The 14,813-nt window shown below is 38.7% G+C and overlaps 2 protein-coding genes and 1 long non-coding RNA gene across 7 annotated transcripts in view; all 3 read right to left on the reverse strand.

The window, feature by feature from the left end:
- Positions 1–7,356, reverse strand: part of LOC105839224 (ecdysone-induced protein 78C) — a 79,682-nt gene extending 72,326 nt beyond the window's left edge. For 2 of the 3 annotated variants that reach the window (XM_036284871.1, XM_036284870.1), the window contains exons 1-2: positions 6,887–7,356; positions 3,675–3,754 (exon numbers count right to left, since the gene is read on the reverse strand). In XM_036284871.1, the coding sequence (XP_036140764.1) occupies positions 3,675–3,754; positions 6,887–6,975 (169 nt within the window). In that variant the 5' untranslated portion in view covers positions 6,976–7,356. The remainder of the gene's footprint in view (positions 1–3,674; positions 3,755–6,886) is intronic. The other variant, XM_036284872.1, reaches the window with a different exon arrangement.
- A 463-nt stretch (positions 7,357–7,819) lies between these two features.
- LOC105841008 (probable deoxyhypusine synthase) lies at positions 7,820–10,057 on the reverse strand. 2 transcript variants are annotated; one of them, XM_036284873.1, is made up of 7 exons: positions 9,771–9,873; positions 9,414–9,688; positions 9,117–9,335; positions 8,502–8,694; positions 8,319–8,422; positions 8,119–8,244; positions 7,820–8,035 (listed from the first exon to the last, which is right to left on the reverse strand). In XM_036284873.1, exons 1-7 carry the CDS (start codon positions 9,871–9,873, stop codon positions 7,949–7,951), a joined length of 1,107 nt encoding a protein of 368 aa, XP_036140766.1. In that variant the 3' UTR covers positions 7,820–7,948. The 2 variants fall into 2 exon arrangements, with proteins under 2 accessions (XP_036140766.1, XP_036140767.1); XM_036284874.1 differs by having other exon boundaries at positions 7,907–8,035; positions 8,112–8,244; positions 9,771–10,057.
- A 2,184-nt stretch (positions 10,058–12,241) lies between these two features.
- LOC105835674 lies at positions 12,242–14,783 on the reverse strand. Of its 2 annotated transcripts, none has more exons than XR_001139003.3 (7): positions 14,535–14,783; positions 14,021–14,222; positions 13,656–13,837; positions 13,404–13,549; positions 13,248–13,331; positions 12,633–13,015; positions 12,242–12,397 (listed from the first exon to the last, which is right to left on the reverse strand). It is a non-coding gene; the product is annotated as an uncharacterized LOC105835674 (long non-coding RNA). The 2 variants fall into 2 exon arrangements; XR_001139000.3 differs by having other exon boundaries at positions 13,656–13,922; positions 14,535–14,782.
- Between the last annotated feature and the right edge of the window lie 30 nt (positions 14,784–14,813).

Below are 14,813 nucleotides of genomic sequence, written 5' to 3' on the forward strand. Positions count from 1 at the left end.
TTCGCTCTCTCTCCGTACTTGTGTGTTACATTATGCGAGCCGCGCGCTGCATTTCCCCTCATCGAGCTTTCGCGCTGCCGCGCGCGGCTGCGGTTTATATTCGCGAATAAACTCTCGCGCGCTCCATCCCCCTCGCTCTTTCTCCGCCTTCCCTTTTCCTCTCTCTTTCTCTCTCTCTCTCTCTCTCTTTCTCGCTTTTGAGAGTTGCGTCGGATTGGACAGCTATAAATATTTGTGAAGACTTATTGGCAGATTTGATCTTATTAATAGATGATAATAGATGCTAAATCGTTTAGTGTGAAAAAGCTATATTGTGTGAGATATTGTCGTCATCTAGCTATTAACAATTCAGAAAGGAAGTACAATCGAAATTAACAATAGGAACTAAGGAATGAGAGATAAATCAATAAGTATTCTTATTGAATATGCGTACAATTATCTACAGGCTTTTGTAAGAAAAATCTTTAATATTTATATATGCAGTAATTTTCGTCATATCTATATTTTTTAATCTTAAGATGTGACTTCACAGTCCACCGTTAATTAAAGAATATATCAAATTTCTATATTTTATAAAATATAAATTACACAGACCAGGAAATGTTAATGGCAATTGATTTTCAGTTCAGCGAAATCATTTGCGCTGTTTCACATGCGTTCTTACAGGTCTAACTGATCTATATATATTGTGAGTGAAAGTTGTGATGACATAATCTGTATTGAAACTTGATGTAATCGAGACGGCGAAAAGGCTCATTAATAGTAAATCCGAGACGAATCTGTTGAAATGCGCGAGCGTGAGAATTCTCCGGGAAAATGTGATACATGTAAAATCGGATACGGAGAATTAATAGTTTGCGATCAAACGATCTTCGATTCATCGATTTTTTAATGACGGAAAATACGACCATAACAGTAGAACAGTTCGATCACGGTGCAGTGATGGTGGCTCGACGCCTCCTCATTCAGCGAATACACTGTTATAAGTTTATACTCATAATTATAGAGCGCCAGGTCTTATGCAATGTGATAATAATATATTGCTATCTCTTCGCGACCTATATAAAGAGATATTCTTATAACGTAAATGCGCCCTTAACCCTTTCATTACTGGGAAACGTGACTCGATGTATCCAGCTACACTTATAACGGTAACGAAAGCTACACACGGGCTATTCTAAATCCACAAAACGAGAATAGGTACATCTCTTTCACATTTTTCCAGAGTTTCAGTAAAATCAATCGATTGTATTCTTTCATTTTTGTTTTACATTTATAATGTGAGATTTGAGACAAATCAGTATCTCGAATTATTACACCTGGCACTATTTACACCAACACTTATAGATAAATATTAAACAAGTAAGTACGCTACCAGGCACTACCTGCCGTTTCCGATTTATCCGCAAATGCCAAAAGACACATTGACCTTGTGATAAACGACGGTCAACGAATGGAGTCCGGTGGTTAATTGGCTATTAACCGGAGATCACGCGGATTCCAGAAATTCTCCCCCCAATTGCCCATTAAGGCGCCATCCATCGGTGACCAAAAAGTCAATCTTGGTGCTACGGATTCTTCGCTTGTAGGGGGAACGAGAGAATGTAGGGTAAAAAGTAACAGAGAAAGGGACGGGGAGGAGAGAGAAAAAGTCGTCTTCAATTAAAGCGGAGCGCGCGAAGGGAGCTTCCGGTCGTTGAGATCTTCCGGCTCGCAGTAAACCGTTCCGGTGCGATAGAACCGTGAGAGGGAGAAGGGAGGGAGGAGAGGGGACGAGGCAGGGGGTGCGCAGTGTGGTAAGGGGGCTGTAGCAGGCAGGGATGGCGGGCTGGATTCGCGCGCGAGAAGCAGCGGGGGCTGAAACGTAGGGGTAGGGGTCTGAAGAAAACACATAATAGGGTGGGGCGCTTTGCTGCCGCTTTTGAATCGATCCAACGCCAGCTACAGCTGGAACCTCATCCCACCGTGACGAGGCACACAGCGGTGCTCATTCTCTCTCCCTTTCTCTCCCGCCGCCCTGTTACAGTCACGCGAGGGCTCTTACGTATACGTTGTGTGTACGGCGAATGTCCCAGGGTCATCCGAGAACCACCCAATGACAGATTCTCGGAGACAATTCGGCGCGGCAAACTTTTTCACCGACGGAGATGTTCGTCATGGCAGGTCGTCGCTTGTCGCAATTTTCGATATTACGTTCGCTCACAGTAGACGAACCTCGAATGAAATGTTCCGGTTAGATTACGGGAATTACGAGGAGAAATACAATGTTTTATTTATTTATTCATTTGCGCTTCTAAACTCTCTCGCTCTCTCACTTATGGTGGGATCTCTTTGATGTAAAATGTCTCTGTAAAAATTAGAGTTTCTTCACGGTTTCATGTCTCGACAATCAATATTCGTGACGCCTCTTTTACACTTTTGGTACCTTTATGTTTTTCTATAGACGATGGCTGGTATATATGTAAAGTCCAAATACAACAATATATCCAACAAACACAACAAATCCAACAATAGTGCGTTCAAAACGTCGAATATAAGTAGGGTAGGTTCAAAAGAAAAGATAGAGAGTTACTTTAAATCAGGTTTCGCAAGATCTCTGAGATAAATCCTATGCATGTGCGTATATAATGCAACGTGCGGAATTTGACTAACAATAGATTAGCATGCGTCCTTTGATCCACCATTGCACATGAAGAAAACCGGTTTGACGTAAATGCAAGTAAAAAAAAAATTTCTCGCATCTCTCAGTAATCTGCGCTTTCTCTGATAAGCAGCACTCTATATAGAAAAAAGTTTTAATGCGAAATAAATCACACGTCATAGAAACGTGTACGAGATCGAAAGCTCATTCAACAACGTGTCAAGCACGTCTCTCTAGGTGGATTTTTTCGATGAAAAAGAGGCGAGAGTTACAAAAAAGTGAGACAAGAAATAAATGAAAAATAAAAAGGTATGAGAATAAAAAGAAACTAGATTTATGCAATAAACTTATGAAAGTCCACGTACTTCATACAATATTTTAAGATATATTGCATCATGGTTAACATTGTTGGTAACTCTATTACTCTCTTTTATCTCTCTTACCTTTGATAATCTCTCACTTTTTTATGCAACGTTTTGCGAATTATTTATCACATAATATAATATAATAGTATATAATAATAGTCGGTACGGAAAAAAAGTTAGCCGACGCTCTTTAACGTCCTCTCTCGCAATTTTCACGCAAAATTATCACACCACCAAATTAGATTGTACAAAACGTTCAACACAACAATGGGCCAAATTTATAAGCAAGCTTGTTTTCACAAAAACCAGAGTAAAGTCTTAAGCTAAATACTTTTTCTTGTAACTTTCTATAATAGTATAAATGTTAAATAAATCATCAAAACATTTGACATTTAAGCTCTTTTGTATTTTATTTTTAAACAATACAAATTATTGTGATTCTTACATTTCTTAAAATCATAAATATATTGGATATAAAAACATACTTGTACATGCCATCTATTTGAAAAAATAACATGGAGGACTGTTCCACATAGTTTTTGATTTAAGAAACAATGCTACAAAGAACACTGCCAATCTATTTTAATAGCTCCTTTTTTATAAATTAAACCGCCATGGTGTATCGAACGCTTCACATAGATCATTCATAATTATTTTTAAAAACTCACCGTTGTTGTTGCGTAGGATGGAACCGGGACTGGTGGCCTCCAAAGGGCTGCTGGGCTCGTCCGTGGGTTCTTTCTTCACGCTGAAACAAAAACATCCATTATGTATTTAGACGAAAGACGCAGAACGGCGTTAGTCTGAAAATAGTTCAAGTTCGAGCACGGAATCCTTGTATCAGGAAAAGGATGACGAAAACTGGTATTATTCGCCGTTCCGCCAGTACGGCCCTGGGATGCAATAAAAGGTTGACCTAGTTTTGACTTCGATTCTCATCGCGAATCCGGCTTTAGGAAAAATTAATCAAGGCAAAAATGTGCAATAGAGTGTTGGAAAAAAAATTGATGATGCGGACTGTACGCTATAAGAATATTTCGCATATAATACACATTTAATTGATAATAATATTTAAAAACGTAAAGCCAAATTGCTCTTCTCCGGATTTTTAAAGGATTTTATTGATTCTTCATGAAAAATTAGGTTTCATAAAATTTAGGAAATTAGGAAAATTCCACATTTATGGTTTGTATAAATCTTAAAAATATTCAAGAATCCAAAATACGAAGCAGTGCTCAATTTTTAATCATCCCTCTATTAAATAACGCTGAAGAGAGATATCAATTTCACTAAACCTCATATTTTAGTTATATCGCGGACTTAATTCAATAGAAAAACTCGTTGAGAAAAAGACGAGAAACTTCTCGTAAATTAGCATTCGATTTAGTTGCTCTGTATAACGCGAAGGCAGCGAATTCAAAAGCATTGGCTTGATAGTATTGCGATACACTTCCTGTCGTATCGAAGGATTATTCGACACCGCAAGCGACGTATACGCGAAAGAATAACGGGCACCGTGTCTGTCACGCCATTCTCGTCACCGCTATTCCTAGTATCGTCGATCATTATCGCCTTTATGGATGGATAGAACGAAGTGGGTCATCCGAAAATATCCGCGTCTAAAGGTGTTCGAATCACACGCGCCGGATTTTATTCGTCCTGGCAGTGTAATTTCGCGTCCTCGATCGAGAGCGGGCGCGCGTTTTATAGCCGCGACACACGAGGAAGCATTAAGATATAGGAATTTGCGGGGAACACATAGTACCCTTGATAATATAACTGCAAGGAAGAACCAATTGCAAGTTATACATGATCTATCGAAGGACACGGAGAAAATACTCTGAAATTGATTAGAAGAAAAATACACGAGAAGAAAAACAGTGTCTTTTCTGGATGTATCAATATTTTTCTTGAATTCACTCTTTCCTTCAAGATAAAAATGCCGACATCAATAACTTCTAAATAATTTTTTACAATTAAACCCTTGCTTGAATATTATGAAATTATTATCATTATTTAAAATAAATTGATGAAAAACATATGAAATTATTCGATTAAGTTAAAGCTTCAATAGAATTTTAATTTGAAATTTATCACTACGAAAAATACGTCACGTTAAAAATAAAAAGGCCGAAATAAACAATTCTACTTTATCCGATTTTTAAGTTAATTAATAGGTGTCAGAGACTGTTGTGCTTAGACAGTAATTAAAGAATAAATCCGTCCAATTCCGCGTCATCATGCGCGCTGAATTAATTACTATTGATTATTTTGTATCATTGAGCCCGTATAGGATCGGTAATTTTCTTCATTTATCAAGTAGACAGTATAAAAGTATGAAAAGTTTATCAATTTCTAAACATCAATTATACTTAGGATTAACGACTTCGCAGTTATATTTATCAACATAATTAATTAGGATAAAATATCTCAGCTATTCTGACTATTTAAGAATATTTTAAATATTTAATATACTCATATATATTTTTTACCGAGATAATTTGATTTTTTCTTTTTCGAGACAATTTGCGGTTTCTCGTCGATTTTAAGAAGCCATCACGGAGTGAAAAACGAGGATAGAAATTGTAATTGCGACAAATTCAGTTTCTGACGCTCTCTCGTGTTGTCACAAATGAAATGCAAGAGTCATTTCCATGCGCGTCCGCGTAGTTCGAAGTTCTCAATGCGAGAGTTCTATCAGCTTGAATTACGAAATTCAATTGTAAAAGGAGCTTTGCGATTTAATACGCGCGGATTTAATCCGAGTAAATTCCGAATTGAATTTTTCCTCGGTTTAGAAATTCGTTTTTGCCTCCCCCCGCGCGGCTCACAAGACGCCTGACATCCCGTCGTAAGAAACGGCGGCAGACGGGACAAACCTCGAGAGAGAAAGAGAGAGAGAGGGAGAGAAAGATCGGATATTCACGGCGCGGCGCGCCTCGATAGCTCCGTTGTGCTCCGCCACCTGCATTTTTAAATCAACAGAATGGAGGAGCGCGCACGGACGCGCCGGGGATGCCGGCGGGGGCGAAGGGATGCACTTAATGCGTGCATTATTAATCGGCGCCCGCGCGTGTATACCTCCCCTTTCTTCATCCCTCCCCCCCTCTCCCACTCACCGCCCGATCCCTCAAATACGCGGACCCGTGTATTTCCGTAACTCGCGCTGGTATCACGTAGAACGGCCACCTTCGAAGGCCGTGTATGCGCGCGGTCTATTGTTTCGCTTATCGGCGAAATAAATTTATCTTGGCTGAGATGTATTTAAGAAGAAAAAAAAAAAAGAGTAGAAATAAGAACAAAAGTTCTCGAGGGATGGCGAAGATTTTAAAAGGTCGGATCGCGAAAAGGTGGAAATTTCGAGGCGCGCATCTTGGCGGAAAAATTTTTCGAGCGTCGCTAATATCGGGTTCTCTGTCAAACGGAACGTTACGTTGGCATGCTCGCAATTGGTATATTTAATAAATGTATATTCGTGATTATTAAAGCTTAACGCAGCAATCCGACATACGCGAAGAGTTGTTGTTCAGCGATCGAGTCCGAATCGACCGGAAGGGAAGCAACATGGTCAAATTCCGAGAGAAACAGACGCGGCCTGCGGTGGTAGCGTGATGCGCATGTGCGCACCGCATAAATTCGGTACGAGTTCAATTTCCAGCGTTGTACGGAAAACTGAATCTTTCGCCGCCAGGGGAATGGGACCGTAAGGAATCCCCCTCCCCCCCCCCCGTTTTTTTCGCGTGTCGATCGTCCTGCAAACCGAAACCCGCTGAAACTGCCAAGATCATTTATCTATCTATCTATCCCCCCCCTCTCTCCCCCTCGTTCCGATATTCATAATGTATACACAATGTATATATGTAACGAGAGATTCTTTCACCTGATGAAAGTGGAGTCCGCGGCAGGGCTGGAAGGTCTCGGCGAGGAGCTGGCGGTGGACGCCGTATTGGTCTCCTCCACGTCCATCATCGTTCATACCGATGACGGCCACCACCACCAACACCAGCACCACCACCGCGCTATACGATACGCGATATCCCGCGATTAAGCGAAGGAGCGAGCGAGCGGAGGTGACCAGGAACAGAAGGGGAGAGAAAGGGCTGATAACGGATGACGAGGACGCGGCAGCGCGACCGCGACGATCACGACGATGGCGACGAGGAGGAGGTCGGCCGACAACGATCACGAGCGTGGACCCCACGAGCTGTCGGTTCACTCTCGCGCGGGGAAGAGGGACCACGGGGGACGGGGGATGACAGAAACCACAGAGAATCGAGGGACCTCGAGACGACGTGCAACGGGGGATGATCGGGGGCTGGTTTTCACGCCCGTCGTCCGCAAGCGCGGGCTTACGGGTAACAACTGGCGAAACGGCGCCGCCGCCGCCGCCACCCCTGCCGCCCCCTCGCGACGCCACCGCGGGGCGCCGCTGTTGCCTGGCGAACCTGCGCCGCCGAGCACCTGCGACGCCGTCGCGCAGGCGTCACGACACCCAAGAAACGCAAATCTACCGACCAAACCCTCGGAAAGCAAAACTACGTTTTTCCCGATGGATTTTCGTACTTAAATTGGAGTTCGAGTTCTAACATTTAACATAAAACATATCAAGACTTTTGTGTTTTATAGGAGATATGAAAATTAAAAATAAATTTTCTTCGAATAAATAAAATAATTATGTAATATTAAATATTAAATGTAATATTGATATTTCATATATTTATATCGTAGATAATAATGTTACTCGCGGTAAAACTATGCCCGTCAGAGATACACGTCTTGCTTTCGAACGCTTAGACATCCCAGAATTAAATTATTAATGTTTTCTATGCAAATTTATTTAATGTTTATCACATTATTAGATAAATATTTATAATTATTTTATTACTCTTAATATTTCCTCTTCTTTCTCGTATCGTAATTAAAGTATCGTCTTTATTCTCTCTCATTTTCCTATCTTCCTCGAATGATGATATCTTGCAAAAGTTTCTCCCACTAATAGTGGAAATACCAAAGTAGCATCAGCACATACCTAAAATAGAAACAACGATGTTACTCGACAATTTTGTCATCATTGTACTTAAATTTAGTATCAATGAATACTAAACTGGTTACCTTGACAGGTTCAGCGTCTTTACGAATTTTTCCCCAAGAAATTGCTTCCTCGGGGCGGGCACCGCTGTCACTACCGTCAAATTCAGAAGAAGTGTTGATGAAAACAGCATAATCGGCGCCGTTCCTCTGTAACAACATACCGTTACAATCGCGATTGCAAATGCATTAAAATAATATGCCAAACACAGTCGTCTTCTTACCATGAGATTAGCATTGCAAATGTGATGCTTCACCACTCCGCCTCCAACAATTATCATACCGCTGTTCACTGCTTTCAAAGCTATCCTGTTTAATCTCTTAACATCTGTAGAAGATTGTAAAGGTTTATTCGTGTGCGAGCTATGTGAATAAAAATTATGTCAAATGTTGAACTTAAAACCAACCTGCAATGATATCGAGAACGAGTCCTGGATTTTTAAACGAATGAAAGAACATCATGTCGCCGAGGCTGCCGTCAGTCAATGCCGGGCAAAACACCGGGATCTTATTTTTCGCTGCCCAATAATAGATCGAATCTTCGTGATTAATCTCTTCACCGAGTCTCGCTATCATTTTAGATGGTGTCCATGAAATGCCCTAAAAACATTCAATCATAGGAAGAGATCATACATAGAAAAAAAATAGACTGAATATAAAACGCGGAATCTGAAGATGACATGAAAGGTAATTAACAGCAAGATTGTGTAAATTTCTAGATTACATCTACATGGATAATTTATATATTGTTTACGTCAGGTTTACACAAATCTTTTTTTGTAGACAATGCAAGTAATGCATTTTTAAATTATTACAAATTAGATAATTTAATATAGAAAAAGGAATTAACAATAATATATACATAAAGGTAATTAAATTATAAAAGTGCTAATATATTTCTGCTTTTAATATTTATCAAATAAAAAATGTATAATATTGATAAACATATAATTATTAATAAATTTAGGGACATTTATATATTAATAAACTATTAAAAAATTTTTAATAAAATGTTTGTGTACCTTCGTATTTTGTTCAGCTAGCATTGCATTTAACTTTGGCATTACCCAATCTTCAAACAAGCAATAATTGTCATTTGGTACCAATAGGTTTCCAGTTCTGTTAAGACCATTTTCTCTGAGCTTTCTGTCGTCCAAATGAAAGCTGCCAACGTATGTAGGCGCCAAACACTTTATAAAATCCTCTTCGACTCCACCAGCTGTGGTAACGAGACAATCTACCTACAAAATGTCTGTCTAAAATAACAAAATATAATACAATATTTACTAAATATAAAACTGTCAAATATACGAGCATACCAGTTTATGTTGTACAAGAAATCGTATAATATCCCTAATGCCACTGGACACCATGTTTGACGTGTAACCCAAAAATATTGTACAATGATATCTTCTTTTTATAAATTCATCCTCTTCCATCTCATCTAGCTGATGTTCCACAAGAAGTATGTTCCTTTGGTGCAACATACGATTCACTTCTTCAATCGCTAGTCCAAAATTTGTAGCTTGGAAGCCACAGCTTGCCATGGTTGCAAACAATTCATGATAATTGATTCCCTTATTAAAATCATAACCTAAATACGCATACATTATTATTGTTTATATGTATAACAGTAAGAACAATTATTAATGGGAAATATATACAGAAGAAGATACCTTTTACTGGAATTGTACACGGTGGTAAGAAGCTACTGGAAACCAAAACGGAACTCTTTGCCAATTCTTCCTCTTGTAAATCTTTTCTTTCTGCGTTGGCCATAATAATAATACTTTTGATAATCTTAAGACATATAATAAATTGATCACAGTATAGAAAATTAATATATTATTAAAAATACAAAAATTAACTTTTGATAAAACATATCATGTGTGAAATATGTATATTTATAACACATGGGGTCAAAACACATGGTTTAATGCGTTCATCGCGTCGTTTTAGGTGTTTTCATCCATCAGCGCCTCTATGTGCACAAAATGTGCACATTGAACTACGTAATCAAATATCTATGAATCCCGTAGGTAATGTGCATGACTTTTTGGGTCTCTTCTATGCTATGTCCACGTTTATTTGGTTCGGCTATACCCTTCCGTAAATTTTACAATTATATGAATTCATATTTTAAATCTGTTTTATGCAAATGTGCATAATCGTGTTCTATAAATGTGCAATACCACATATAAATGATATAAATTCAAATAATTGATTTGATAAAAATTCACTCACCGATTGCTGTCGCTGCTCCTGCTGCTGATGCTGCTGCTGCTACTGCTACATTCCTTTTCCGGTTTTGATTCTGAAAATTCGATAAATATTATTCCTAAACTCAAACACAAAAGCAGGTAAAGAAATGTATCACTTGAAAAAATAGTATATTTAATACCAAGTCGCTCCATGGATGCCACTTTCTGCTGACATCATCCTGCTATTCTCGAACTGCACATTAATAACGATCGCCCGATACTTTATTCGACACTCCCGATATCACGGATAATATATCACACACGAGTAAAACGTAAACCGCGCGCGAGAATTTCACTTGGCGCGACTGTTACATTTGAAAAAATACGTAAAAAGGACGGCTCGTCTGATTGGCGGCAAAAATCAACATGGCACGAAAGTGGCGTGACGTCACGTAACTTCGTGGAAACGCAGGCTGAAAATTACGCGTCGAGATACAATAAACGGAGACAAATTCGTTTCGAGAATTAATTCGAGAATATTTCGCTACGACTAGTAGCGCTTCACTTTGGCACTCGCGATTCTACCGAACGTATCCCCTTCGAACAAACACTTTGCTCAAACGAGCACGCGAACAGTTCACTCGAAGCCGAAGGCACGATGCCGCGCTTTACACGACGCTTGAATACGACCTCTTACGTATCTCACATGGCTCGCGGGTCGTCTGTTAGCGCGACGGCACTCTCAACAGTCTCGACACAACACCGTACCTGCGCACAATGAATTCTGAAGACGCGAGACACGCACGAAGTCGACAGAAAGTCCGATGCGTCCGACCGGCGCTGGAGCGCGGAGCAACATGGCGGCGGCAGCGGCGTACATACGTGACTCGGCGCTACTCGGCGCAGGCGCGGCGAGTCAACCGCCTAGCAACGCCGAGTGGCGCCGACTGGCGCCGAGTACCGCCGAGTCTGCCTGCAGTCACGTACGCCACTCCAGCGCCGGTCAGACGCTCTGTCGACTCCGTGCGTGTTCAGAATTGAATTGTGCGGTGTTATGCAGGTATGGTGTGTTGTTGTGTTAGACGAGCCGTCCTTTTCACGTATTTTTCAAATGTAACGGTCGCGCCAAGTGAAATTCTCGCGCACGGTTTACGTTTTACTCGTGTGTGATATATTATCCCTAACATCGGGAGTGCCGAATAAAGTATCGGGCGATCGTTATTAATGTGCGGTTCGAGAATAGCAGGATGATGTCAGCAGAAAGCGGCATTCATGGAGCGATTCGGTATTCCGGAAAAGGAATGTAGCAGTAACAGCAGCAGCAGCAGCATCAGCAGCAGGAGCAGCGACAGCAATCGGTGAGTGAATTTTTATCAAGTCAATTAATTGAATTTATATCATGTATATGTGGTATTGCACATTTATAGAAGACGATTATGCACATTTGCATAAAACAGATTTAAAATATGAATGCATATAATTGTAAAATTTACGAGTATAGCATGAAACAGAACCAAATAAACGTGGACATAGCATAGAAGAGACCCAAAAAGTCATGCACATTACCTACGGGATTCATAGATATTTGATTACGTAGTTCTATGTGCACATTTTGTGCACATAGAGGTGCTGATGGAAAACACCTAAAACGCAATGACCGCATTAAATCATCCCCGATAGCCAGATGACCGCACTGTGATGGCGCTGTGATTGCACGTGTTGCAGCATGGCGTGACGGCACGTGAAGTCCGGGTACCGCACTCTTGTGATGTCACGGTGGATTGCACGCCGTGCAATCACGGAGTGCACACACGGTGTTGTCACGAAATGCTGTCCCTGTGATAGCAGCGTGTTGGCACAGTGCGGTTACTTATATAGTTAATAACCTAAAATTCAGGTCGAATTATGTTTATAGGTTATGATTAGGTTAGAAAATTTTAATTTTATTTATTTTGTAAAATTAAACATTTTTTATTTATAATTACATGTTTGATTAATATAATTTATATTAATATGATTGAACACAATATATCCTCTTCCTCCAATGTATAAAAATTCTCTTCAGAGATCTTCCAAATCATCTAGGAATTTGAAATCTGTTTCTGTAAAGAGAAAACAATCATATATAATATATATATAATATTTTGCAAAACAAAGTTAATCCTCAAATAAATAATCTTTTGTTTTTCTAATTATATTATAAATTTAAGAGCTTGCATAATAGAAAATAAGGTCATCAATGGATACTTCGCATGCGTTTAACTGCACCATCACATTCATGGTGAAATCGCAAATATAAAAAACAGATAACAAAAAAAAATTATGTTAGCACGTTACCTTGTATTTACTGATTCTGTCAATAGTTGAGAGGTCACTGGCAGTCAAAGCATAATCATCAGCCTGTTCTGTATCTGTATTTACATTCTCCTCCAGGTACTCTTCATTTGAAAGTCCGAAATCATGATCAGTGCCTTCATCATCGGTCGACTTACTGCGGCTGACGTTTTCTAACCGATGTAATTATTGAATTGGTTGGACGTGCGTTTCCAATTGATCTCCATCATCGTCGTTGGAAAGATCATCTCTTCTGCATCGCAGATTGCCGGTATTAATTAAATATTTTCGCCGTCGCTCTTTCAGACTTTTTAGAACTCGGCTCATCGCATTCTCAAACTCTTTTTGATTTGGTTTTTTATAATTAGAGTTTCCTGCCATTGCATCTGTAAAAAAATTGTAAACATTTAAATAAAATATATAAATAGCATTAAATATAAACTGCGTACCGATCTTGTTGCCGATACAAATACCATATTCGGAAGACGAAAAAGAGAACCATCACCTTTTTTATGATGTTCTCCATCAAGACTTTGGAAATATTCTTTGACAGTTCTAAGTCTATGATTCACTCCGCGTAAAACCAGGACGAAAAAATTATAGTACAGCATTACTTACTGGTACTGTGATATTTCCTCTTCTATTCACAGTCTGCCAGTGCCCAAAAAACTTCATGTTTCGTTCCAAGTCGAATACAGGACACTGAGAGGAAAAAAGACAGATTCAATATCATAAATATTAATTTTATGAAGTATATTATCAATAGTGGCTTACGGATGTATTTTGTATAGATACGGTCATATAGATGTCATTATCTGATTCAACACGAATGAGGACTGAGGAATTCTCCTACTTTGAGAAGATGTAACCATAATATATAGGATCGGATGGGGAAATTCGTATTTTTACCTCTTCCAGAACTATAAAGGATTAATAATTTAGCAACAAAATTTACATTATGTTTTTAACAATGTTACGTCTGTACGACAATACATATCTTAAATAAAAGTTTGTAACTTTGATTACATTGAGGTTGAAGGAGATATTTTCATGACTGGCTGTGGAGATACCAACGATAATATACTCTTCGTCATCTTGTACATATCGATAATATTTTGTAGAGCACAGGGTACGACTAGTTTTATTATATATCACAGTGTCTAAGTCTGCACTGTTGACAAGCAAAGGTATTTGCCAAGACAGAATACCTGTTGTTTAACGCACCACTATTATCAATGGAAAACTATGAGTTGTATTGCTTTCTATCTTAATTATTGCAGTTTCCAGGGACATCTTTAAATATATGATATCATAAATATTTAACAAAATGTATTTTATTCAATAAATAGAGTAGACATCCTTGTAAATGATTTAGTTTCATCAGAACTTACATTGCTAGCAGGATACACAAAAATACATATTCAACCATAGCATTTATCCTTTTTTTATAAGTATTATTTGGCCCATATTCACCCTGAATAACGATCGGAGAGAAAGATGGAGTTGAGAAAGATGAAGTCATATTCCTTGCAGCATCCAAAAGCAATAATATAACAATCAAACTCGAAACAATTCGTGTTTCCACTGATTTTGCTAAAAGAGACAAAATAATCTGAACAAATCCAGTAAAATATATAGGAAAATATATATATAGGGAGTACCGATGTAACTTGACATTGGTATCGATATTAAAATAGTGATAAACTAGAAGATATTGTGATTACAAAATATTGAATTAAGCTGTAAGATAACTATATACATGCCATTACTTTTGCACCAACATTTTTTGAATTAATATAAAACAAGTAACGATTTGCATTCTTCGCTATAAACAGAATATTGTTTGTATTATTGCTCATCGCACATATGCAAAACCTATAATTAAATTATATACAAGACACTCACCGAGATTCATTATACAGCGATTTTTTTATTATTTCATTCCAATAAAATGTCACGCACCAAAGCACTTTCTAACTTTATACTTTTATATTTAATTTTTTTACTACTTATAAACTTGCGTCTTGTCAGAAATGCGAAAACAAAACGTTCTGACTTGTTTGTTAAATGCTGCATCGTCTCAGGCAAAAACGTGTAATGCACTTATGCATACTCAGTGAGAGAGCACGGTGAAGGCACAGGGACACAGACAGTGCTATCACGTGCCATGTTCTTCATTCCACT

The sequence above is a fragment of the Monomorium pharaonis genome, chromosome 3, assembly GCF_013373865.1.
Source record: "Monomorium pharaonis isolate MP-MQ-018 chromosome 3, ASM1337386v2, whole genome shotgun sequence".
NCBI classification, from domain to species: domain Eukaryota; kingdom Metazoa; phylum Arthropoda; class Insecta; order Hymenoptera; family Formicidae; genus Monomorium; species Monomorium pharaonis.

Bases quoted from the DNA above. Each gene is read 5' to 3' on its own strand.
- LOC105841008 (XM_036284873.1), bottom strand. From the start codon at position 9,873: ATGGCCAACGCAGAAAGAAAAGATTTACAAGAGGAAGAATTGGCAAAG. The intron at 9,336-9,413 runs GTATGCTCGTAT...GACATTTTGTAG, and splicing joins TTCTTGTACAACATAAACTG to GTAGATTGTCTCGTTACCAC. The intron at 8,423-8,501 runs GTTGGTTTTAAG...AATCTTCTACAG, and splicing joins CGTTCTCGATATCATTGCAG to ATGTTAAGAGATTAAACAGG.